General features: G+C 40.6%; 1 protein-coding gene across 2 annotated transcripts in view; it reads right to left on the reverse strand.

The window, feature by feature from the left end:
• plekhg4 (pleckstrin homology domain containing, family G (with RhoGef domain) member 4) overlaps nucleotides 1–25,756 on the reverse strand; it is a 221,232-nt gene that overhangs the window by 130,995 nt on the left and 64,481 nt on the right. For both annotated transcript variants that reach the window (XM_055154495.1, XM_020931952.2), the window contains exons 2-7: nucleotides 22,128–22,325; nucleotides 7,435–11,005; nucleotides 5,402–5,572; nucleotides 4,236–4,359; nucleotides 3,627–3,720; nucleotides 1,517–1,603 (exon numbers count right to left, since the gene is read on the reverse strand). In XM_055154495.1, coding sequence (XP_055010470.1) covers nucleotides 1,517–1,603; nucleotides 3,627–3,720; nucleotides 4,236–4,359; nucleotides 5,402–5,572; nucleotides 7,435–11,005; nucleotides 22,128–22,325 — 4,245 coding nt within the window. The remainder of the gene's footprint in view (nucleotides 1–1,516; nucleotides 1,604–3,626; nucleotides 3,721–4,235; nucleotides 4,360–5,401; nucleotides 5,573–7,434; nucleotides 11,006–22,127; nucleotides 22,326–25,756) is intronic.

Consider the following 25,756-nt stretch of genomic DNA (forward strand, 5'->3'; position numbering starts at 1 on the left):
GAAAAATTAACTAAATTAATTTCTACAACTCTTACATAAATACTCATATAGAAATTTACTGATTTTTTAAGTATCGCGTATCTTCAAAATCATATAAATTGCAAAAATCTAAGATATACTTGGTACTTTGGTTTAAAAACTTGAAATGACTTGAAGCTCAAAGCAGACGACTTGGACTTGACTTGGATTTATGGACCAGTGACTCGAGACTCGACTTGGACTTGCCTGTATTTGACTTGGGACTTGACTCGGACTTGAGGTCAAAGACTTAAGATTTACTTGAGACTTACAAAACAACGACTTGGTCCCACCTGTGTCTTTAAGTGTCTGGAAAAGTGTTATACAAGACTAATCCATCAAGTAATTTGAATTATTACACATGACAGAATTTGAATGATAAATAATTACACTGAGATGCATTTCAAACTTGCTAAAACAACACAGGAGAAATGCTGTAGTCTGTGGCTTGTAAATGGATTACAGCCTTTTATTAAAAGCAAATAATGAAAATGTGATTACGTGATTATAATGAAAACAAACAAAGCTATTCAAAAGACGTCGGCTGAAGCTAAGTCAGTTATACAGTCTATTTCTTCTACATTCAGACATAGTTTTATCCCAGTGGTACAATGATACAGAGTAAAGAACCTTTTGTACATGGAAATATTACCGTATTTTCCGCACTATAGGGCGCTCTGGATTATAAGGGGCACTGTCATTGAATGGTCTATTTTCAAACTTTTTTCACATATAAACCACACCGGACTATAAGGCGCATTAAACAAAACACAAAAGTTAGATGAGTCAAGTCAAACTTTATTTAACGCGTTCACAATAATTTTCAACTTTGTTCAATTGTAACGTGTAAAAAAATACTGTCTGAGAAGCTAAACTGTTATCGTTTTCACAATAACTCATAATTGTTCAAACAGTTGGGCGATTACAGCGTCCAGCTCGCCCGCATCCCTCTCGTCATTATCCGAGTCAGTGTGGTTACTGTTCCCTGGCAGTTCAGTGATGATTCTGGTCTTGGTGAAAGCTCGGACCACAGTTGATACTGATCCTTAGTCCAGGCGTCCACGATCCGTTGGCAGATCATGGCGCAAGTCGCTCGGCGCCGTCTCCCTGTCTTGGTGAATGTGTGTTCACCTTCTCTCATCCACTGCTCCCAAGCAGCTCACACTTTAACTTTATAACAGCCTTGAGTTTAAAGTGGGCGTTGTAAGCGTGTCTCTTGACAGGTGCATTTTGATATTAAAAGGAATCACAGTATGTTACTCCGCGATGCTCCTGACTACGGGAGCCGTAATGCTGCAAGTGGTGCGGCTTTGTAGTTTACTAAAGTCGTACTAAGACACCCCAATAAATTCATATGTAAGGCACGCAGTTGTTTTTTTTGATGAAATTAAAGGCTTTTAATTGCGCCCTATAGTGCAGAAAATACGGTACATAGATAATGCTAAATGTTAGATCAACAAAAACAGACAAATAGTTTTAAGCTTTCTGGGAATATTACCTGAAGATAAGGAGGTTTCTCCAGTCGTACCGGTGAATCTTTATTAATTAACAGCAGCACAGAGTGGACAGAGCCTGGGGTGCCCTCCTGAAAAAAAAAAGAAAAAAAGGAAGATACACAACAATAAGCGAGAGACAATAATTTAAAAAAAAGTATTAGATAGATACAAATGATCAAACAGGATGAATGGCACCACAAAATCCAGAAAATCAAACACGACACAACACAATATTATCAATCTGACAATAGGTTATATAAAAAGAGTGTTTGAAAAGGAACAATAAGTCTGTTTAACTGAGTTTTTGACCATGTCCTAAAGGCAACAGCTCATTGGTGAATAATAAAAAGTATCTCATGAGATGTTTTCTTTGAGAGTTCAATGGAGGAACTGGGGCATTTAAACAGGTTAGACATGTAGTACTGAAGAACTGAAGAAAGCTTTTTTTTCCATTCCATTCCATTACACACATATTTGTTCTCATATTTACCGTGAGAAAATTAAGTTGAATGTCAGAATTTAAAAGAAAGGTGCGATATTACAGTATTTTCTGATCTGTTATAATGTTTCTTCTCTTCAAAAACAGACCTGGAGTTGTAGTTTGTTTCATTCAATCCGTGTATCATTCATTCATTCGTTTTTCAACATAAAACCAAAAATAACGAAATGAAAAAACAACTATTTTCTTCATTATTTGTCTCCAAAACCGAAATGAAAAAACAGATAATGATTTGTTTTTTCAGTTTTAAATGAATACAGGAAAAACAGATAACTTCCGTTTCCCGTTTTCGTGACTTAAACTGTGACCGGACTTTTGTGCCGCATACGAACTGAACCAGGACTAAACCGTCTTCAGTCCTGGTCTTGTCCCAGTCTCAGTCCCAGTCTCAGTCCCAGTCTCAGTCCCAGTCTCAGTCCCAGTCTCAGTCCCAGTCTGGTCCTGGTCTAAGTCCTGGTCCCGTTCCCGGTCTCAGTCCTGGTCTAAGTCCCGTCCTCGGTCCCGTCCTCAGTCCCGTCCTCGGTCCCGGCCTCGGTCCCGGCCTCGGTCCCGGCCCGGTCCCCTCGGTCCCGGCCTCTCCGGCCTCGTCCCGGCCTCGGTCCCGGCCCGGCCCGGCCTCGGTCCCGGCCCGGTCCCGCCTCAGTCCCGGTCTCAGTCCCGGTCTGGTCCCGGTCTGGTCCCGGTCTGGTCCCAGCCTCAGTCTTGGTCTCAGTTCCAGTCTGGTCCCGGTCTCAGTCCTGGTCTAAGTCCTGGTCCTGTTCCTGGTCTCAGTCCTGGTCTCAGTCCTGGTCCTGTTGCCAGTCTCAGTCCCGGTCTCAGTCCCGGTCTCAGTCCCGGTCTCAGTCCCGGTCTCAGTCCCGGTCTCAGTCCCGGTCTCAAGTCCCGGTCTCAGTCCCGGTCTCAGTCCCGGCCTCAGTCCCGGCCTCAGTCCCAGTGTGGTCTGGTCCCGGACCTGGTTTAGTCTTGTTTTAGTCCTGGTTCAGTCCGTATCCGGTGCAAAAGTCCGGCATCGCAGTTTAAGTCACGAAAACAGTTGCTTTTTCGTTTTCTTATTTTTGGTTTTATATTAAAAAACAAATGAATGAATGATATATAGATTCCATTCACACATGTTTAACACCGTCTGACGTCATGTGGTAATAAAGGAGGGGCTCCACTGTGTTTTTAAAGTCCATACCCCAGTTCTGACTCAGTTCAAACTGAAAAAGTGCCTTGGATGAGCTACGAAATGAAACTTTTGTCCACTCAACAAATTGACTGAATTTCTCCTTTGCCGTGAATTCACACCATAACTTTTTTTTTTTTTTTTTCCAAGAAGCAAATAACGTTTCCAGTTCTTGGTATTGTTCAGATGATGGGAAAGTCTGTAATCTTTTTGAGCAGAAAATTAAATTAAACCCCGCGTGAATAGCATCAAACCACATCACTATAATCTTATCAGTTATGGCGTGTTTATTACAAGAAAAACAAATGACCCAGTTTCTAAGTTTAAACATTTGGAGCCTTGTGAACATAAAAACGGTATCACTGGAATTTGAGTTTTGATAATGCATTTCTTTCACTTTGCTATAAACCGTTTAGACGTTTTAATTGACGAGCAGCCGGCGCCTCACCTGCAGGGAGCGGAGCGCATTATAGAGAGCGGGCACAGGGGGCGCTCTTCGGACGTCCACCAAAACCGTCAGACCCAGGGCTTGTACCTCCTTCCTGCTCCAACACAAAGACGTACAAAATCAGACTATTATGCAAATTTTACTGTGTATGTAAAATGTAAACTGTCTGTGTTAGCATCATATACACAATGACAAAAATAAAACTTAAATTAGAAAAAAATAAAAATAAAAAATTGGAAAGTTATTACAGATTATGGGAAACCAGATTGTAAGATTATGTAAAATGAGAAGGCAAAAAGAACTGACCAGTAGTAGTAGAAAGAAAGAGCTAAACATGTTTTTAAAGGTGAAATATGTAACTTTCCTGAATGTTCCGAAGTATGGCATTAAACCTTTCTGACTTGTACTCAATTACAGGTGTTATTATTGCAAAAAATCCCTCCAAACTGTCTTCTGATTCTGACCTGTAACTCGGCCTGTAGTCGCAATGGAAATAAACATATGTAATGCCGTAATAACATCTCCATGGAGACAAGCAGGTGGCATATCATCTACCAGAAAAGTTACACAATGCACCTTTAAATGAGATCATATCGCTGTGCTCTTTACCTGAGAGTGGAGAGGTAGTAGAGCAGGACTTGCAGCAGTTCAGCGCTGTCACAGTCTGGACTGGTCCACAGTGGACTTCTGAGGTTTGCAGTCACAACAGCTCGACCACCTCTGTCTCTGGATCCTGCGAAAAGACAAACAAAACACAATTAAAAACATTATTAAAAAACATTTCTAGTATAAAAACCATCATTGTTGAAAATCTTTATTTTTACCACCGTCTGGTCTTGGAATGTGTAACTTATATAATACTTAATGAACTGGACAAAACAGGAACCAGACCAGAATCAGATCAGAACCTGAGACTCGACTCTGCACAATCTAGAGTTTGTATATTTGATATTATATGGAAGCCCGTGCATTACATTTGAAACATTTAGGCTCGTCTATGAAATCCAAACAGTACAAGATCTTACCAAATAAAAACAAGATGACAGAAGCCCCACAGCCTCTCTCCCCCGACCGCCCCCACTCCCCTGCACTGCCACCATCTCCACAAACCCACCGCAGAGCACACCGAAACATCGGTCCCACCGCTCAATAGATGCTTCATGCCGCTGTTTCCACCCTCCCCGCGCAACATGCAAACAAACAGCGCCATGTGATGACGCCATCGGCCGCGCAGGTGTGAACACGGGCCACCGAACCCCAGGTAACAGCACCCAAGCACGGCACGGCCCAAAAGTCCCAGCGTAAGTGCACCTCTAGTACAACAGGCGCTGGGACAGACAGTCGCGCTAACTGGACGTCCCTGAGCAAATCCCACTTCTTGGTTTAAAAAAAACAAACAAAACTGTTGTGTGCTGTGTGTTATATACATATATTATTTATCCGATACCTGATGGGCACATAACGTCCAAGTCCGGATTGAGTCAACTAGGGGACAACCCTATTTAAAGGCTCTATAAAGGTGATTTTGCATAATAACTTGACTTTAACATTATATTGAACACCTCCGGCTTTTGTTTGTCATTTTGAACTGGATTTCATCATATAAACATAACTATAATCTAAAATTGATCATAACCACCTCCAGCACTTTCTGAAATATTACTATATATAACTAACTAACTAACTATATAACTAATATTTCTTTAAAGCCCACGTAACATGACCCAAATGAAAAGTTTAATGTATGCTATATTTGTCTCAACACTACATCTCACCAGGCAGACAGAGGACTCCGGAGCTGAGCAGGACCCTGTTGAACCTGGACTGAGGAGACTTGGACAGCTGCAGAGGCGCAGACGGGTTCAGTTCAGATGGAGACGGAGTTTCTGGAGATTTGGGGACTGAACCGTTGCTCAGACCAGGTTTGGGGTGAATAGCATTTGAACCTGAACAGAAAAAGTTAATATAGTAAACAAAAAAATGTAGCTTTCATAAAACAAAACACATATTTAAAGGTACAATGCAGCTTTTCTGGGGTCTGCCACCTGCTTGTCTCCATGGAAATGTTACAGATTGTGGAAAATAAAAACTTAAATAAGCAAGAATTCATGTTTTTCAAGGTATTTTAAGTAATAAAAACCTGTAATGAGGCAAAATAATCAAGTTTAATGCCATTTAATAAAAATCAATAATGTATCTATGGAGACAAGACCATGACAGACCCTCCCAACAGAAAAGTGCTGCAGATTTAAAGTTGCACTGTGTAACTTTTCAGGCTGATGTTTCACAGTATGGCATTAAACCTTTCTATCTTCAAGGAGACCAAACTAGACCAAGTTACAGGTCAGATCTGTGGAGAGGCGACCCGCTTACAGTAAAAATGCCTGTTTCTTGAGGTATTTTTGAGCGATAAAACCACCTGTAATTTAATAAATGTAAAGTAGAGCTGTTTAAAGTCATACTGCGGAACATTCCAGGCAGAGCTATGACATCTCCATAGAAACAAGCAGGTGAGGGACCCTCCACCAGAGAAGTTATGATCATTTTCAGACAAACCCAGACTAAAAGTGGACTAAATCAGGGGTAAAAAAAAGGAGAGGTGAATACTTTGACAATACATATACATTTGTTAATTAATTAATAAACTAATAAACCTGAATCCGTGTATCATTCGTTCATTTGTTTTTCAAAATAAAACCAAAAATAAGAAAATCAAAAAACAACAATTTCTTTATTATTTGTCTCCAAAACTAAACTTTTTGATTTTGTGTTTAAATGAATAATGGAAAAAACGGATAACGGACGTTTCCTGTTTCCGTGACTTAAACTGCAAAGCTGGACATTTCCGCCGCATATGGACTAAACCAGGACTAAACCAGGACTAAACCAGGACTGAACCAGGACTGAATGTCGGGACGGGCCCGGAGACCAGGACCAGAACCAGACCAGACCGGGACCAGACCGGGACCAGACCGGGACCAGACCGGGACCAGACCGGGATTAGACCAGGATTAGACCAGGATTAGACCAGGACTGAGACCAGGACCAGAACCAGGACTGAGACCAGGACCAGAACCAGGACTGAGACCGGGACTGAGATCGGGACCAGACTGGAACAGACCAGGACCGGGACCAGATCTGGGACCAGACTGGGACTGAGGCCAGGACTGAGGCCAGGACTGAGACGAGGACTGAGACCGGTTTAGTCCTGGTTTAGTCCAGGTTTAGATTTGCTTCAGTCCTGGTTCAATCCTGGTTCAGTCTTGGTTTAGTCCTGGTTCAGTCCTGGTTTAGTCCTGGTTCAGTAATGGTTAAGATCGGTTTTAGTCCTAGTTTAGTCCTGGTTAAGTTCAGTTTTAGTCCTGGGATCAGTCCTGGTTCAGTCCTGTTTAGGTCCGGCATTGCAATTTAAGTCACGGAAACGGGAAACATTTTGGTTTTGGAAACAAATAATAAAGAAAATTGTTGTTTTTTTTAATCGTCGTTTTCTTATTTTTGGTTTTATTTTGAAAATTTTTTTTACGAATGACACACGGATTCACCTGCACTATATATATTTTTTTCTTACTGTTTTACAAATTCACAAAAGAGGTTAGGTTGTATTGATTACGTATAGTGAGAAAAAGGAGACAGTTATTTAGTTTGAAGACGAAGACTGTAGTTATAGGATCTTTAGCTCATATATAACAGAATAAATGTTTGTTATTATAAAAGAGGAGAGGAGGAAGAGGAGGAGGTAGAGAATAGGAACGATTCTGGAGGAGGAGTAGCAGAAGGGGGAGGGGTGGACTAGACACTGATTCTGTACCTTCAGTGGGAACTTTGTTAGTATTACGTCCTTTCCGTGACTCAACAACAGCTTTAGTTTCTTCCGTCTTCACTTTAGGTCCATTGACTGGCTCTTGTAAGTTTATTTGCTGCACTTTTGGACTCTCAACTTGCCCGTTTTGATGCTCAAACGATTCAGAGTTTGTAAGTTTTAAATCCAGCTTATCTTCTTTCTTCGAATCTTCATTTTTAAGTCCGCTTTCTGGCAAAATCATAACTGGTTTTGCTTCTTCTACCTTAACAATGTTGGACGTTACAGGCGCTTCACAGTTTTCCTTTTGGATTTTTTCGTTTTTGTCCTCAATTATGTCTAAATTTGACAATAAGTGCTCAGTTTTCCCATTTTTGTTATTTTCCATATTGGATATTTGAGAAGGTAAACAAGGAGTTTGGATATCCACGGGTGATGTCGCTTCCTGAATTTGCGAATCGCCGTTTTTAACTCCTGGTTGGTCCGAAACGCTTTCAACGTCAACAGTCTCTGGCGTTTCTAGAGAAGATTTTTCCGAAGATTCAGCGATTTCGTCCAGATTTGACAATAAGTGCTCAGTTTTTGCGTTTACAGTCACAGCAATCTCAGAATTTAAGCAAGGAGTTGTATCCAAGGGTGTTTCTGCTTCTTTATCTGAAACTGTGCTCTGAACTTCTGGTTGGTCTAAAACGCTTGAATCTTCAACTCTTTCTGGTATTTCCTGAGACGATTTTAACTCCTGATTTTCCGGAAGTTCAAAAATTGTGTCCAGTTTAAGTGCGTTGTCTGAGTATAGTTTGGATTCGTTGTTATTACCGTCTTGTATTTTGGAATCATTAGGTTGTGGAAACTCAACCTCTTCCTTCCCTTGTGGACTTTCAGTTTCGTTTTGTAAATCCGCTTTATCGTCTTCAACGGATTTCTTGCTAGACAGATCTTCAACTTGCAATATTTCTTCTTCAAAACTCAAAACATTTTCAACGTTTTTTGGTTCACTTTCTCCGTCTGGCGTCGCTGTTTCTTCACTTCTTGCAGTCGCCATGTCTTCTTGCGTGGAGCTTTGCTTTTCTTCCAATTCTTCGTGGTTTCTTTGCAAAATTTTACTTTGCAAATATTTAAATTCCATCTCCAAAAGATCAATTTGCTCCTCTAAGAACGTAGCACTAGAATATGAATGCGTTTTATCTGTACTCTGCATTTCTGTTTGGCTTGTTTCCACATCGTTTTCAACTTTGTCCACTATTTCAGACAGAATATTTTTAATTTCAAGATCGTCAAAGTCTGGTTCATTTGACATTTCAAGACCTGGAAAATAAATTTTTGTTTCAAAAATTGTTGTCTCCTCTTCATCAACTTCACAAATCTGTTTTTCAGTCAGATCTTCTAAACTTTCCGAATAAGGAATTTCTGTTTGCTCATCTAGTTGGATATCGTCAATTTCAATTTCCGTCTTCTGACTATCAACGATTTCATGGACTACTTCCAAGCTTGAAAATTCAGGCATTTTTTCAGCATTTTCACTAACAGCATCTTCAGTTTTACATAGTTCAGATTGCGTTTTATCAGTAATCACATCTTCTTCATGATTTGTTTCGATTTCAGTTTGAGTAAGTGAGTTCTCTTCACTTTTGTCCAAATCCAAAATGATTTCATCAGAGTCTTTTGAGTCCATGTCTTGCGTTTCCGATTGTTCGGCATTTTCTTTTTCCAAATCAAAATCCGAATCATCCGGTTCTACAAACTCAGACTTGGTTTCAGACATTTCGTCTTGAGTTTTTTGCGCGTTCTCAAATTCCGCGTTCAAACGTTGCATGTTCATCTCAAACAGCTGGTACTGCGTTTCCATTTCACACTGGTCGCCCGATATGAGCTGAACGAAATCGTCAACTAAATCGTCTTGCGAGTCGTCCATTTCTGAAAACCGCAAGTCTGTCTCTCCAAAATCGTCCATTTTGTTAACACATTTTTCACTTTGCGAGTCAAAAAATTCAAAGCTCCCACAACCGGTTGCTTCCAAATATATAATGCGCGATTGTGACTCTTCGCCCTGCTTTTGAAATTGGTCGTCGATGTACGCGTCTAGTGATGGTTCGACCTTTTCCGATGGTTCAGCTGTACTTTTGCAATACTGTTTACCGTTTTCAGACTCAAGCGTGTTATCCTCAAGACTTTGGCTTTCTGTGGTATCAAAATATTCACTTTCTGTATTGTTTTCAAGATTAATCTCCTCTAAATTTGTGTTTTCAGAGTGGAAATCAGATCGTGTTTTTTGCGTTAGTTCAATTTCTATACATGCGTCTTTTAAATCTACGTTATCCAACTCTGTGCAAAGCGTTTTTCCTACATTTAGATCCTCGATTTGATCTAAAAGTCCACTCTCTTGCTCTTCTCTTTCGTATTTATCCCGCGTCTCGATTCTTTCAACTAGCGCCACCTCTCTGTCCTCCCCAGCGTTTCTTCCAATCGACTCTACCTCCGCTTCCTCCTCTACACTTTTACTAGCAATCGCTCCGTCTTTCCTTTCTTCGATCAAATCTACATTCGCTAAACCGTCAGCTACAGGTTCTAAAACTTTCTTTTCGACTTGTTTTGCGCTTTTGGTCACGTTTGTGGCTTCTGTCGGACTCTTTTCGTTAACGGAAACCTCAACAGCGCGAGGTTGAGGGACTGGTGTAAGAATAACAGGCACACTGACAAATTTAAAGCAGCTTTCTTCGTGAATTGGCTTTGGATCATTGAGTTTTGAATCCGTACATGAGCTGGATGAGTCTTTTGAAGCTGCTGTTAAGAGCTTTGGAGTGTTTTGAAATTTCGCTGGAACGTTTTGCTGCGCTTTTCTTTTGTCCGCCGAAGTTTGCGCGCTAGTCCGTGCTTTGTGCTGCTGGCTGATCAGTTGAGTTAGCGAACCTTTTTGCGGCGAAAACCGGGGCAACGTCAAATCCGCCAGCTCCACGTATTCGCCTTCCGAGTCTGAATCGTCACTGCTCGGAGTTGATTGACTGACAGTACATGACAACGGCGTTTTACCTTGCCCCAAAGTGCTTAACAAAGTCTTTTCTTGCATTGTGTCTGGTTCTAAAGGCGAACTGAAGTCTTTTACGTCTTTTAACGAAGATCTAGGTCTACTGACAAACTGTGGGTAGACTAGATCCTCCCAGGGCACCCTAAAAACATCTCCGTGCGCCGAAAGCAAGAGTCTCTCCATTCTGGACACCCCCCTCTCCTCGCGATCCCTGTTCACCGAATCCAACCAAGCCATCGTAAACAGAGAGCTCAGGGCTAGCTCCGGTATCTCTTGCTCTTCCACATGTCGGCTGGTCGTGGAGATGCTGCAGAGGAGGAGGCGAGGGGTGGGCGGGCCTGAACGGGAGGAGTTGCGACGGGAGGAGGAGGCGGACGACGACGATGAGGAAGAAGAGGAGGAGGAGGATGAGGTGGGGGAAGAGGAAGGGGAGACCAGGAAGTAGAAGTCGCCCGGCCGGAGCAGATGTTGGTCCAGGTGGCACAGTTGGACGACTATCTTCTCGTGGAGGCACAGCGGCCAGCCCTCGTGACGGAAGAGCAGACCACAGTACGGCAGCTAGGGGGCAGAAGAGAGAACAGAGAAAAAGAATTAGATTAGTACGCTTAGTCTTCACTGTTTTGGTTCCTGCTATCTACATAAACATCACTGGTTGAGTGGTCAGATCCATCGACCCACAGGTTGGCAGTGCAATTCCAGCTCCCAGAGATGAATGCTGTCATTGTGTCCTTGGGCAAGACACTTATCCCACCTCACCCCCAGTGTCTGTGTACATTGGTGCATGAATGTGTGAATGAGTGAGTGAATGAGCGCCTTGAATGCCTTGAAAGTGGAAAAGCGCTCTATAAAAATACGCCATTTACTAAGTTTATGGCGTCTTTATTTGTACCCATGGGTAAATTTGGTTTACAGTCCTTAAGAGGTGTCAAACTATCAACCATTTAACACAAACATTTAGCCCATGTTAACACAGAAGCCATTAGTTGCAGCAAGTCACCTTATTCAAAAATACAATACAATACAAAAATACAATTTAAAAATACAACGAAAAAAACTTCCTACTCCCCAGAAACTTCCCCCAGTTTCTTCGGGGGAACACCAAAATAAAGAGTATAGTATTAAAAGGTCTATATTACTGTATTTTTCGAACTATAAGTCGCACTTTTTTTCATGGTTTGGGTGTTTCCTGCGACTTATCCTCCGGTGGGACTAAAATTGTCACACTGACAGCCGCGAGAGGCTCTAGGTTTGTGTGTCAGTATCAGCTGCTCCTATTACTCCTGTACCACTGTCACTTCACTCTACTGCACATGTCTCCTGCAGAAAGAGCCTCTGTCCTGTCTGTATCATGTCAGTCGATCGCACCATTACTTCTGTACCAATTTAAACAAACTTATAAAGACGACTGAGAAGACTGAACACAAATGGCGCCAAAAATAAAATCATATTTTGCAGATTACAAGCTGCAAGTAGCAAAATATATAAATATAAATAATTATTCAGATAACTATAACAACCTGTTCTATTGCTATTACTATACCTTGCCTTTCAAGATGAAATGTCAGTCCCTGGTCTCTGATTTTATAAAATACATTTCCCCCAAAAAGTGTGACTTATAGCCCGGTGAGACTTATATGTTTTTTTTCTTCTTCAATATGCATTTTTTTGGCTGGTGCAATTTACACCATGGAGCGATTTATAGTCCGAAAAATACGGCACTCTATTTTAGATTTATGTCATTATGTTTTCTCAACACAAACATATCTGGAGTTTTGTTTTGTTTCCTTCACACATTTAACACACTGAGTTCTTCTCTCAAACAGAAAACACTCAGGAAGTGCTCCATTGTTTTATAAACACCGTGCACCTTCACTAGAATCATTTGGATTATCTGAACAAACGACAAAACGTAGCTGTTAACTTGAAAACTACCACGACATGACATTGCATTTTGAGCTTTGGAGATGTAGACAGGATTACTCAAACAAACAAAACACAACTGCAGGTATGTTTTTGTTGAGGTAACCACATTCTAACACGTCGTAACCCTCATAAGAGTCAATTTTGCGTAACAAAAAAAAAAAAAAAAAAAAAAAACCTTTGAGAAGTCAGCACCTAATCACAGCACATTCTTTTAAGGTGAATGGTTGCGCACTAGTGTATTCATGCCGTCGTATAAATTAGTCATTATGTCGACTGGCGCAATAAAAACACAGGTTGTGGTTTTCACTTTGGTTGTACTGGTAACTGAGTCAAACATTTGGAACAATAACTTTTTTCTTCAGCCTCCTCTGCTCGTGTTTGTCACCGGAGTTTTTCACGTGTGCCAGAGCCACTCCTTCAGGTGAGCAACGATCGAACCAGTCGCCTTATCCAAACATGACACACGCCGCAAATACGCGAAGGGTTCAGCGGGCAAGAATCGACTAGACCTGGGACTGGAGAGAAGAGAGAGAGAGAAGAGAGAAGAGAGAAGAGAGGAGGAAGAGAGAGAGAGCGGGGTGGTGGAGAGAGAAATAAGTGAGACAGAGAGACAAGGGGGTGAAGAAAAACAAGAGAACAAGAGAAATGTAGAGAGGAGAAATTAGACAGAAAGAGTTAGAGAGAAAAAGAGAGAGACAGAAAGAGAAGGAGAAAAGAGGAAGAGCGATGTGGGGTAAAGAGAGAAGTGGGGGTGAAGAGAAACAAGTGAACAAGGGAAATATAGAAAGGAGGAGAGAAATGAGACAGAGGAGAGAGAGAGAGAGAGAGCGAGGGTTCAAGAGTTAGAGAGAAAGAAAAAGAGAGGGGAGGAAGAGAGAGAGATGTGGGGTAAAGAGAGAGAGGTGGGGGTGAAGAGAAGAAAGAGGAGAGAAAGAAAGCGTTATAGAAGGAAAGAGAGACAGACAGAGAGAGAGAGATGATGTGGGATAAAGAGAGGGAGGAACAAGAGAAATATAGAAAGGAGAGAGAAGAGAAAGAGGAAAGAGAGTTAGAGAGAAAGAAAATGAGAGAGAGTGAGTGAGAGAGAGAGGGAGTAGAAGAGGAAGAAGAGAGAGAAGTGGAGGTGAAGAGAAACATGAGAACAAGTGAAATATAGAAAGGAGGAAAGATGACAGAGAGGAGAGAGAAAGAGACAGAGAAGAGAGAGAGAAGTAAAGAGAGAGAGGAGGGAGTGAAGAGAAATAAGAAAACAAGAGAGATCAGAAAGAGAAATAGAGGTGAAAGAGAAAGAGAGGAGAAAAGAGAGGTGGGGGTGAAGAGAAACAAGAGAACATGAGAGATGCAGAAAGGAGGAAAGGGATGAGAGAGAAAAAAGGAGGACAATGAGAGAGGGAAAGAGAAGAGAGAGAGAAAGAGAGGAGAGGGAGGCCAGGAGAGATGGGAGAAAGATAAAGGAAAGAGAGGGAGAGAGAGAGAGGAAGAGAAAAAAGAGAGAAAGAGAAACAAGAGGGGAAGGAGAGACATAGAAAGAAAGAGAGGAGAGAGGGAAGACGGGAGAGCGGCGGCAAGACAGTAGATGAGTGTTTCCCTCTAAACCAGAGAAACAAGAATGAAAGCGAGGAAGAGAGAGAGAGAGAGAGAAAAAGAAGAGAGAGAGAGACAAACGGAGAGAAAGAGGGAGGGAAGGAGGGAGTGTTGACTAATCAGTGAGAGTCTGAATCACTCTAAACACAACTCAGCCCTGTAATCTAACTCAAAGCTTTTCCAAACATGTTACATCAGACAAACAGGTACAGAGTGTGAAAGAAATCCTGCCCTAATCTTCCTCCTCGATCCACTTTATCCACGAGTATTAAAGGTAAAAACATATTAAACTATTTCTCGGACTCGGTTTACACACGTTCATCGATTAAAAATGTGTTCAGGGAAAAGAGATTTGGAGTAATTATGTTTGGAAAAATGGAAAAGTGGCGATGATTTTACTCTAATTGGGACAAAAGTAGAAATATTTGTAGTTTCTCCGTTTATTATTCTTCACAAAAAGGAGGGTACAGTTCAAAAAAATTACTAAACCAGGACTAGACTAGGACTAGACCAGGACTAGATCAGTTCTAAATCAGGTCTAAACCAGGAGGGCTAAACCAGGACTAAACCAGGACTAGACCAGGACTAGACCAGGACTAGACCAGGACTAGACCAGGACTAGACCAGTATATCAAGACTAAACTGGGACTAGACCAGGACTTAAGCAAGACTAGGACCAGGACTAAACCAGGAATAGGACTACTCCAGAACTAGACTGGGACTAAACCAGGACTAAACCAGGTTTAAACCAGTTCTAAATCAGGTCTAAACCAGGAGGAGTAGACCAAGACTGGACCAGGACTAGACCAAGACAAGACCAGGACTAAACTTGGACTAAACCAGGTTTGAACCAGTTCTAAATCAGGTCTAAACCAGGAGGAGTAGACCAAGACAAGACCAGGACTAAACTAGGACTAAACCAGGACTGAGCCAGGGCTAAACCAGGAGTAGACCAGCGAACCAGGACTAAACCGGGGCTAGACCAGGAAGAGGACTACTCCAGGACTAAGCCAGGAGTAGACCTCAACCAAGCCAGGACTAGACCACAACTAAACCAGGATTAGACCAGGACAAGACAAGAACTAGACCACAACTAAACCAGGATTAGACCTGGGCTAGACCTGGACTAAACCAGGGCTAAACCAGGACTAAAGCAGGACTAGACCAGGAATAGGACTACTCCAGGACTAGACCAGGACTAAACCAGGAGTAGACAAGGACTAGACCAGGACTAGACCTGAATTGAACCAGGACTAAACCAGGAGTTAATCACAACTAAACTAAGACTAAACCGGGACTAGACTAGGACTAAACCAGGACTAGACTAGGACTAAACCAGGACTAGAAGAGGAGTAAACCAGGACTAAACCAAGAGTAGGCCACGACTAAACCAGGACTAGACTACGACTAAACCAGGACTAGACCAGGACTAGACCAGGACTAAACCAGGACTAAACCGGGAGTAGACCACGACTAATCCAAGACAAGAATCCAAGACCAGGACTAGACTGGGACTAGACCCATACCCATTTAAACTAGGTATAAACCAGGAGTCGTAGACCAGGACTGGACCAGAACTAGACCAGGACTAAACCAGGACTAGAACAGGTCTAGAACAGGTCTAACATCAGGACTTAAGTGGGCTCAAACCAGGACCGGAGCGGGACAAGTGTGAGCGCAGCCTTAATCACAGCTGCAGTTTTAACATGTCTTTCAATCACGGGCCACTGGGAGACTTTAGTGAAATATTTACATCTCGGGGCTACAGTTTAATGTGCAGATGACGGATTTTCATGTTATTTTTCCTTGAGTTGGTGGGACAGTTCCTGCGCTAAAACGTTTATCATAGTTTTACACCAGTTAAGTGACAGTTTGTGGAAAAAAAGTTGAACAGAAAGGAAGTAACGGTGAGATGTAAAACAGAATACCTCGACTTTTGGGAGGCACAGATTTATCTTTTCAGTTCGGAAACGGATTATATCTTTAAGTATCTGTCGCTATCAGATATCGACCAAGATCAAAACTGCATTTATTTCCTTTAAAGGTCCAGTATTACACAAAATTGACTCTTGTGAGCTTTAAACCATGTTAGAATGCTGTTATTTAATGAAAAACAGACCTGGAGTTGTGTTTTGTTTCATTCACACGTTTGAGTAACACTTTATTATTAGTTTGTCTACATCTCCAAAGCCTCTGTTCCACCTTGTGATGTCATGCAGTGGTAGTTTTCAAGTTCTTTTTACCTTTTGTTTCGTAGAGATTGGAAATTTCAGGGCTGAATTGTCCAAACGATTCTAGTGAAGGATTGGAAAACAACAAGTTCAAACGCTGGATCAGGGAGGACAGTGAAATCAAGAAACGAGGCACGGACAGGATTAACCCTGATGACGGAGCGTTACTCCTTTCACACACCTGGGACACAATGGGCGACGGGAGGCGTGGTCAGTCTGAGTGACCTGCAGGTCCATCAGGTCTGACCACAACTACAGGAAGTAACAACAGCTGATACACGACACGTCACCACCAACACCAGTGACAGTTCTGAAGATGGCAGCAGCCGAAACATGTCAACAAAGAAAATACACTTTACTGTATTGTCTTTAAAAAAAGAAGACAATCTTCAGCTGAAGGTGTGTGGAGTGAAGCACTTCCTGTATTACCACATGACATCACAAGAAGAACTCAGCCTAAATATGCAGGTTTGTGTGTTAAACATGACTGAATGAAACAAAACACAACTCCAGGTCTGTTTGTGATGAAAAAACAACATTATAACATAGATTAGAAAACAGTATAATGTGGGATTTTTCTGAGCCGACTATGATGAATAAATATGCTTATTACATCAATTTATATGTCCAACCAGGATACTGGCTGAATCGATATTTGGAAGCAGATATCTGATCCTGCAATTTTGTTCAGTATCAGTGCTGAAATCTGACGCCAGTGTCTAGATTTACTTGTGTCATTAACACTGAAATGCAGAGACCATTTTACACACAAGGAACACATTCTTCTTACAGTTTAAACATGCACACAAGAGCTTTGTGTTGTTTTGTATGAAAAGCGCTCTATAAATAAAGTTTGATTGACTGATAATTCAATAAAGGTCTTGATATTGTGTCGTTTTTATTAGTCTAATCATAACCATCGTGCAAAATTAGGCAAGTTAGATAAGTAACATTTAGAAACTTTAATTAGAAATTACAAACTTTCTTTTTTAGTAAAAGCTTTAAAAGTCCTACATTCATTCATTACATTCTTATGAGCTTTAAGATGCTATTATATTGTTACCTCTTCAAAAACATTCCTGGAGTTGTGTTTTGTTTCATCCACACATGTTTGAGTAATCTTTTATTATTGACTAATCTTGCGTTATTTTTTGTTATTGTCTGTCTACATCTCCAAAGTTCAAAATGCTCTGTTCCACCTTGTGATGTCATGAAGCAGTAGTTTTCATGTTAATAGCTACATTTTACTTTTAGTCCAGTATAGATTCATAAGTTATGGTGCAGCAATAGCTAAAAAAAAAAGACAGAGGGAACTACATAGACTACAAGAAGAAATAACACTTTTAAACTTCATTCTTTGGATTAAGTCTTGTCTTGAGGAAAAAGTCGCATATTAACATTTTTAGCACAAAATATTGCAATAAATATTGTACCGTGAGATGTATATCATGAAAATATTGTACCAAGAGATTTGGACATTGTTACATCCCTAATCGTGAGCTTTCCCACGATATCGCAATAAATATCGTAGCGTGAGGTTCAAACTAGGGATGAGCATTCGATGAAATTTTCTTAATCGATCGTCGGAAGAATTAACGATCGATTATCAATTAATCATTAACGTTTTTATACTAAAATGATCATCATTATTATTACTATCTGCACTACTAATCTGCATAAATAAATTCAACTTCAGGACAAATAAACTGTAATGACTCTAGAGCCACATCAATCCGTTTGACATTATGTGTTTAATTCAGTTTTGTACAACTCTCACAGAAACGAAACTTAAAACTGCATCGCTAATTTGCATAAACTAAGAGAAGATAAAACTACAGCTCTTGTGTCGCTGATGCGGTTCAACTTCTTAAAAGACATGATTCAGTGGAATACAGGTTAGTGTGACCATATTTGCGTTTGTCAAAACCAGGACATCGTACGGGGGGAGGGAGGTGGGGACTCATCATCGACATTGCGCGACTCTCACCTGGTAAAGCTTTTCCCACTGGACACAGAAACATATGTGCTGCTTTGTTCACTGTTCACATGGACTCACACTTGTCCCAAACGCAACGGAAAGCGTGGAATTTCTTGTACAAGTCATCGTTGCACATCGTTCGCATTTGCACTTCAGTACGTTGTAGGCTGACCGACATGTACGGACCTGTTTGGTCACACTACGCTACGCACAGCAACCTACATTCGGTTTGTGGATTAAAATGAACCTAATGGATGAAATTCTTAATGATCAATTATCGATTAATCGACTAATCATGCCCATCCCTAGTTCAAACCGAGACAATATCGTATCATGAGACCTGGAAATCGTTACACCCCTAGTAATTTCAGAGCTAAAATTATCCAAATATTTCTAGTGAGAAAAGAACTCAGTGAAACTTGTGTGAATGAAACAAAACACAACTCCAGGTCTGTTTTTGATGAGGAAACAACATTATAACACAGATCAGAAAGTAGCGTGACATGTGCTCTTTAATATAATGATTTTAACGACGTATAATGTGCATTTTAATTGTTTTTGCTGAGCGTGTAGGTCTCTGGTCGCGTCTGCCCGGTGCACCTTGCTTCATAGACTCTGCGTGTGTGTGTGTGTGTGATATAAACACATTTACAGCAGCGGTGATAACAGTGCACACACGGATCACGTTACTCAAGTGCGCCGACTCAGTTTAGCGTCTGGGGTTTGACCTGATTCGTCTGCAGAGGTGAACACGAGGAACCACTAATGCGTTGACTGAGACTGGAGCCTACACCTGTCTGACGGACAAACACGCGAAGACAAAAACACACAAAAGACTGTTTGGAAGATCAATATTTAAACGGTCCTAATCTGTGTTATAATGTTATTTACACATCACAAACATAATTGGAGTTGTGTTTTGGTTCGTTCACGCATGTTTAACACACAAACCTGCATTTTTTAACTTTAATACAAGTGCTCCACCGTGTTTTTAAACTTCATACATCTTCACTAGAATCATCTGGATAATTTCAGGTCTTGACTCATCAATTTCTACTGAGCTAAATAATAATAATAACATTAGAACTTTTAAAAAACAAGGTTACAAAGTGCAGTACGAGCCACAAAGAACAATACAAAAAGCAAAAAAATAAAAACACAAAAGGCAGACAAAAATTGACAATGACCTAAACAATTCAAGTAATTATAATAAATAAATAAAAAGAAATAAGGAATAAAAAGGTAGAAATGTAAAGGTAAAAAGGCAGCTGTTAACTTGAAAACTACAGCTTCATGACATCACAAGGTGGAACAGAGGACTAATAACTAACATGGCTTAAAGGTTGTATGGAGGATTTTTTTTTGTTTCAAGTTGTCAATGATAGATTATAGAGGTGCAGTAGCCTTGTAATTATGATGACCAAAAAAAAGAGAATAAAAATTCATCAACTCTGGACGTGGTGGGGCTAAACATTTGCCAATAGATAACGACACTGCCTCGTTATCTGTGAGCTGACAGGCTGTCAATCAATCTCCCTACGTTTCTAGTGTAACTGACTTGCCTGCGCGCCGCCGGTACGTGGTTTACGTACGACTGTCACGCAGTCCACAGACGCAAGACGCACAGACGCTGTTTACTCCACCAACGCAACAGTTCTTAGCGGCTTTTTTTGACCTATATCTTCCTCGCAGTTCGCACAAAGTTTGTTGCAATGGCGACAAGAATCCAGGAGCAGTTCGCCGCAAAAGAAAGTCCGTTTTTGAGGTCGCTGAAAGAAGAAGACAAGGGGAAAAGCAGCGAAGCCAAACTAAGGTGATTCTTGTGGAGATTCATTCCAGCGATGGCGCGACTGAAGCAGACGCAGGGTCTAAAGACTGACGCACTGGTCCACAAATTACTCCTGGACAGGTCACTTCTGCTTATTATGAAAACGTACTTTATTTCCAAGAGCTAGTCAAACGTTTTTCAGGACACGAAAGCGATATCCTATGTCTGAAAACGTAATTTTCAAGGCAAAGAAAGAGTCCGCTTGCTGCTGCATGTTGTAGCTAGTTCATTCGCACTGAATCTCCGCGCACTCTTCTCTGCACTCCTTTCCTGCTCCTCTTCCCGCTGCCCGATCCGCTCTTCCCCCTGCTCCTCACTTCTCCGGGCACGGAATCTCCGCGCACCGCTCCCCTCTCCTCTCTCTTCTTCCTGCTCCCTGCTCCGCTCTTCTCCCTGCTCCTCACTTCTCGTCCGCAAACGAAATTTCCGCACACCCCCTCCCCCCGCTCCTCACTTCTCCGTCTTGCCTAACCAACACTGTAGTTAGTTGTTTACAAGTCATGTGCAGCGCACCGGCTGTAAACAAACCTGTTTCTGGCGTAAAGAGGAGGCGGGAGGAGGCGTTTCTACGTAGGAGCTGTAGGGGAGGGGGGGTGGTTTCACGCATGCGCAACATTTGAAAAAGGACAAACAGTCGCTGGATTTCTCGTTCCTTGGAAAATCCTCTATTCAACCTTTAAAGTTCACAAGAGTCAATTTAGCGTAATATAAGACCTTTAAATAATATTCCATCTAATCAAGTGCTTTTCTGTGTGGAGTTTGCACGTTTCTCCTCGTATCTACATGGGTTTTCTCCAACCTAAACATGCACAATAAGTCAAATCTCCCAGCTAAGTTAGTCCTGACCAAGTCTCGATCTGGAGATGGGTCCCCGGGCACTGCATGCAAGGCTAGAGGAACACCAAAGTGTATTTTAATCTTAACCTAAAGGGTATTTTAATCTTAGCCTTCAGAAAGCCACACCGCACATTTCCTCTGTGGCTCTGTATGTGTAGATAGTAGAAGTTTAAAGAGTCTAAAGGTAGAGGTAGTTAGAATTAAAAGTTTGTTTGTTATTGAGGGTTTTGCTGAGGAAGAAGTGGGCAAAAAAAACAAAAACAAAACAGAGTCATATCATTATTTCTAACCAAGAAACTAAAGTAATAACCAAGGAAAGCGCAAAGTTTCCTTGGTTATGAAGAAAGAAAACCAGCTGTGGTACTGGCAATTTTCTAGTTATACTCCTGTTAATTTATCCGTGAAGAGAAATCAGGAAAATCAGTTCTGGTTTCGTTCACACATGTAGCCAGGCCGGCGCCACCTCGTGCCTCTGCTCAATTTCATTTCTCTCCAGTGACTAGGTCAGGAATCAGAATACACTAGACAGTTTGCAAGAACCGCAGAAGTTGTAGACTGGCCCGATCAGAGAAGAGCTGTGAAGCCATGACGTCAAACTCAAGCGTCTGTCTGGGTCCCTTTTGTGGAACAGCACAACAGTAAACAAAGCGGTCGAGATGGATGTAGACGAAGACATACATTCTGTGTTGGCAACAATTCCTGAGATCGAGGATTTAAAGCCAGAATAAAGAGAGTGTTTGGTGAATTTTATCAAGGGGAAAGACGTTATTGTCCTTCTTCCTACGGGATTCGGAGCATTACATACGTCACGACCAAACAGCAGAGATTGGTTAAATAAAAAAGTACCCGCCTACCATCAAGCGAACGAATCCTAACGCTGCGAGGTCAGACGGTTTCCACGAAGTGAAACTGTCTGATGAATCATGACCCTGTCCTGGCAAAATGCAGGTAAATTCCTTGGTCATACCGCATGTGTGTTATAATGTTTTTTCCTCATCAAAAACTGACCTGGAGCTGTGTTTTTTTCATTCACACACAGACTTTTGAGTTTTGGAAATGTAGACAGACTAATATTAAAGGGTTACTCAAATATGTGTGAATGAAACAAAACACAACTCCGAGTTTATTATTTAAGAGGTAACAGCATTCTAACATGGCTTAAAGCTCTCGAGAGTCAGTTTTGCGTAATATAGGACCTTTAAGTACAAAACTGTGTTCAAATCAAAATCATATGACTCTTAGAAAATTGTTATATTCGATTTTTTTTGCCATTTTGCCTCCTTCTGCGTTGATACTCACACAGGCATCTTGCTGGAGGCTCTGCAGAAACTGTTTGGCCGGTAGCAGGAAGTGCAGCAGGTAGCGTAGTCCGTCTCCGCGGTAACAGCGCTCCACCACACTGAGGACCTGACAGAGGACGGTGGGCGACGTGGCCTCGAACGGCGGGTACAGAGCGGACAGCGCCGTCTGCAGGCACCGGTCCAACGACTCAGAGTCCTGCAAAAGACAAAAATATTATTACTGAGAAATCTGGATTAGAGTACTTTAAATAGTCAACTATTATCAGAAAAAATGCATTACTTTTCATTTGATCAGTTCATTCGTGTGTATTGGGAAGACTTTTGTAACTGACTCTTTAAGATGGACTATGGAACTTTTCTGATGTGAAGCTAACTGGAGGCACTGCTCTGTCTGAAGCTCTGTTACTCATCTTAGACTGTAATCTGAGATTTACAAATGTGGAATATATTATTTATGGACAAAATAGCAAACACCTGTATTTCTGGGCAATAAAATCACATTTTAAAATCGACCCAAGATGATCACATTTAATGCCATACTTTGGAACAGTGTTTCCCAAACTTTTTTTCTGGGGACCCATACTTTAAAAGTGGCAAATCTTTCACAGATCAAGTCAATATAGTCATTATAGTCATTATTCTTAAATCACAAAATAAGTTTGTGACCATTATTGAACATTAATGAGGATATTTTATTGTTGACTGAGTGATCGTGTCTCTCTGAACAATTAGTATTACCTTATTTTTCGGACTATAAGGCGCAATATCAATAATGATGAATTCTCTCGTCTATTTTCATACATCAGATGCACCGGATTGTAAGGTGCATTACGCAAATCAAACAGACGACACTTGAGACTTAAGACTTTTTTCCAACGAGGACTCAAATATACATTGAGTAATAATGTGTTTGATGCAGCTTTTCACATTTGTTTACGTTTTACAGAAACAAAACTTAAAATCACATGGCTAATTTGCATAAACTAGCTCTGAAAAAACAGCTCGCTCTTATTTCACGAAGCTCTTGACTGCGGTAGCTGTAATGCTCCAACAATCCATCAAATGGAGCGGCTCCATAGTTCACCAAAGTCATACATAAAATCGGTCTGAGGTCAGTAAGCACAACCAAAATTAATACATAAGGCGCATTGTAGATTTTTGAGAAAATTCAAGGATTTTAAGTGCGCCTTACAGTCCGAAAAATACGGTACTGAATGACTCTTTAAAGATGGACTATGGAACTTTTCTAATGTGAAGCTAACTGGAGGCACTGCTCTGTCTGGAGCTCTGTTACTCAAGTTAAACTAAACTAATCTGAGCTTTACGAATGTGGAATATATATTAGGAATAGGCATTTATTTATGGACAAAATAGCAAAAAAAACTGACAAAAGCATAAAAAACACCAGTATTTTTGGGCAATAAAATCACATTTCCAAATCGATGCAAGATGGATACATTTAATGCCACTCTTTGGAACATTTAAAGCAAAGCAATAACATCTCCATTACGACAAGCAGGTGAAATACTAACAACAATAATTTGATTTACTTTACATAAACAGATTTCTGCGCTACTTACTGTATAAGAATTACAGAAATCCCCCTCCCAAATCAAATCAATAAACAGATTACAGAAGATGAATTCATGATTACAGGGACAATCTACAATGAACTTTTTACAGCGGTACAAACTTTAAAATCAAAGCTGCTTAATGTTTGACAATTTTCAACCTCTTCTCGTCATCTTTCCCATAACATTTGATTGTGTATAATTGTCCCTAATTTCTCCGTAATTGTAGCTGCAGCTCCAGTGTGGAGTTGTGGCCGTCTGAGTTTAGGCAGGTGCGTGTGTGTGTGTTGTGAAACGCCAAAGTGGTTTCAGACAAACAAATTCCTCTCTTTATTCGGCTCCCAAACAAAGATCACGAAACTATAAAATGTTTTCATAACCATCTATCATCTTCTGGTGGTAAACAGACAGTGGTAGACTAAAGCCTTTCTGTTTGAGCTTATGGGAGATGACAGCCTCACATCTGCAGGAGGACAGATTTACTATGAACAGTTCCAGCTGTTTATGACAAAGACACACCTCAAATCAAATTCCAATCAAATAGATCCAACAAGCCTCTAGCGATGCATCATAAATTAATTTAATTTCCAAATAGTAGGTGATATGACTGTACTGTATTGTCAAATGGCCCACACCAACCACAGAGAAACCCTTAATTAAATAAAAAGTACAGTACAGCTGAATTTAGTTTTATTCACTGGGGCAACAGTGGCTCAGTGGTTAGAGCAGTGAACCTGAAAGTCAGAGGATCGATTCCTGTCCAGACCACGTTTTGTCATCGTGTCCTTAAGCAAGACACTTCACCCACCTCGCCTAGTATGAATATGGCATGTGTGAGTGTTTGTCGCAGGCATGGCGCCAGGATTCCAGATGGGCTTTAAGTTAAAAACCGTCATCAAATCATCAATCAATCATCGATCAAAGCTGGAAGAAGAAAATTTGCCACTGGCATCGACCATGGCCTGTGCATCGGTTTTAGAAAGATCAAATATAAAGCACTGTTTCGAGGGATGTAACAATAACCGAAATGTTGTGAAATCGTATCATCAAAATAATATATCAAGAGAATTACAAGTTTCTTTGATTAAATGCATGGTTTTATAGTAGCAACAGCTTATAAACATCGGAAACCACATATCCCATGATTAATTTCAATGCAGAAAACATGAAGAGATATGATTTTTACTTGAATTCTTGGGATTATGATGGAAATAATTCATACCAAAATGTTGTCAAGGTATTTTAAAAACAAAAAAAGTGTCCCATCTACAATTATATTAGCCTCTTCAACATATATATAATAAATATCGTAGCATAAGATGCATATCGTGATAAAATCGTGCCGTGAGATTTGGATATCGTTACATCCCTAATTGTTTCCACATTGTTATTATTAACAGTTCAAAAGAAAAAAATGCATCTTTTGGATGGTCAGAAGTTTGAAAGTTCCAAACAAAAATCATGTGCTGGTGTGGTATAGGATTTTGACCCCGTGGTGAGGTGACCTCGGGGTCAACATATGGTATGTTGAACCCGGGGTCCAAATCCTATGGTATGTTGACCCCCCCATGAAAATCTATATTTTATTAATAAAGAACTTGAATTCTATATTTTAAAAAAACTGAATATTAATACTGTATCTGCAAATTAAAACATATTGACATATTTAAAAGTGTTTTTTGAAGAACTCAGATGCATTTTTTATGTTAATTATAACTTTTGAATGTTAAAAATTACTTAGTTGTTTAAACACATATTTTACTGAAAATGAGATAAGTAGTTATTAATTAGTTAGTTAATCAAAGTGATGTATAATGATTTGGAATCTTGTTAAAATAGACAGGGCTGATCAATTGAGTAGTTAAATAGGGGATAACTACGGCTATAGTAAACTGACCCCCCAACATGACATTACTAACTTCAAGGTCATTATCCTCACAAACCATTGCCTAAATTGACATTATGCTTAAGGATTATCTAAACATAGCAAACTAAAAACCATAACAATGTAAAATACAATATAAAAAGTGACAAGATTGCTCTGTATGTGCAATTT

The sequence above is a fragment of the Boleophthalmus pectinirostris genome, unplaced genomic scaffold (genome assembly GCF_026225935.1).
Source record: "Boleophthalmus pectinirostris isolate CB_2022bp ecotype Guang Dong unplaced genomic scaffold, ASM2622593v1 HiC_scaffold_19, whole genome shotgun sequence".
Lineage (NCBI taxonomy): Eukaryota > Metazoa > Chordata > Actinopteri > Gobiiformes > Gobiidae > Boleophthalmus > Boleophthalmus pectinirostris.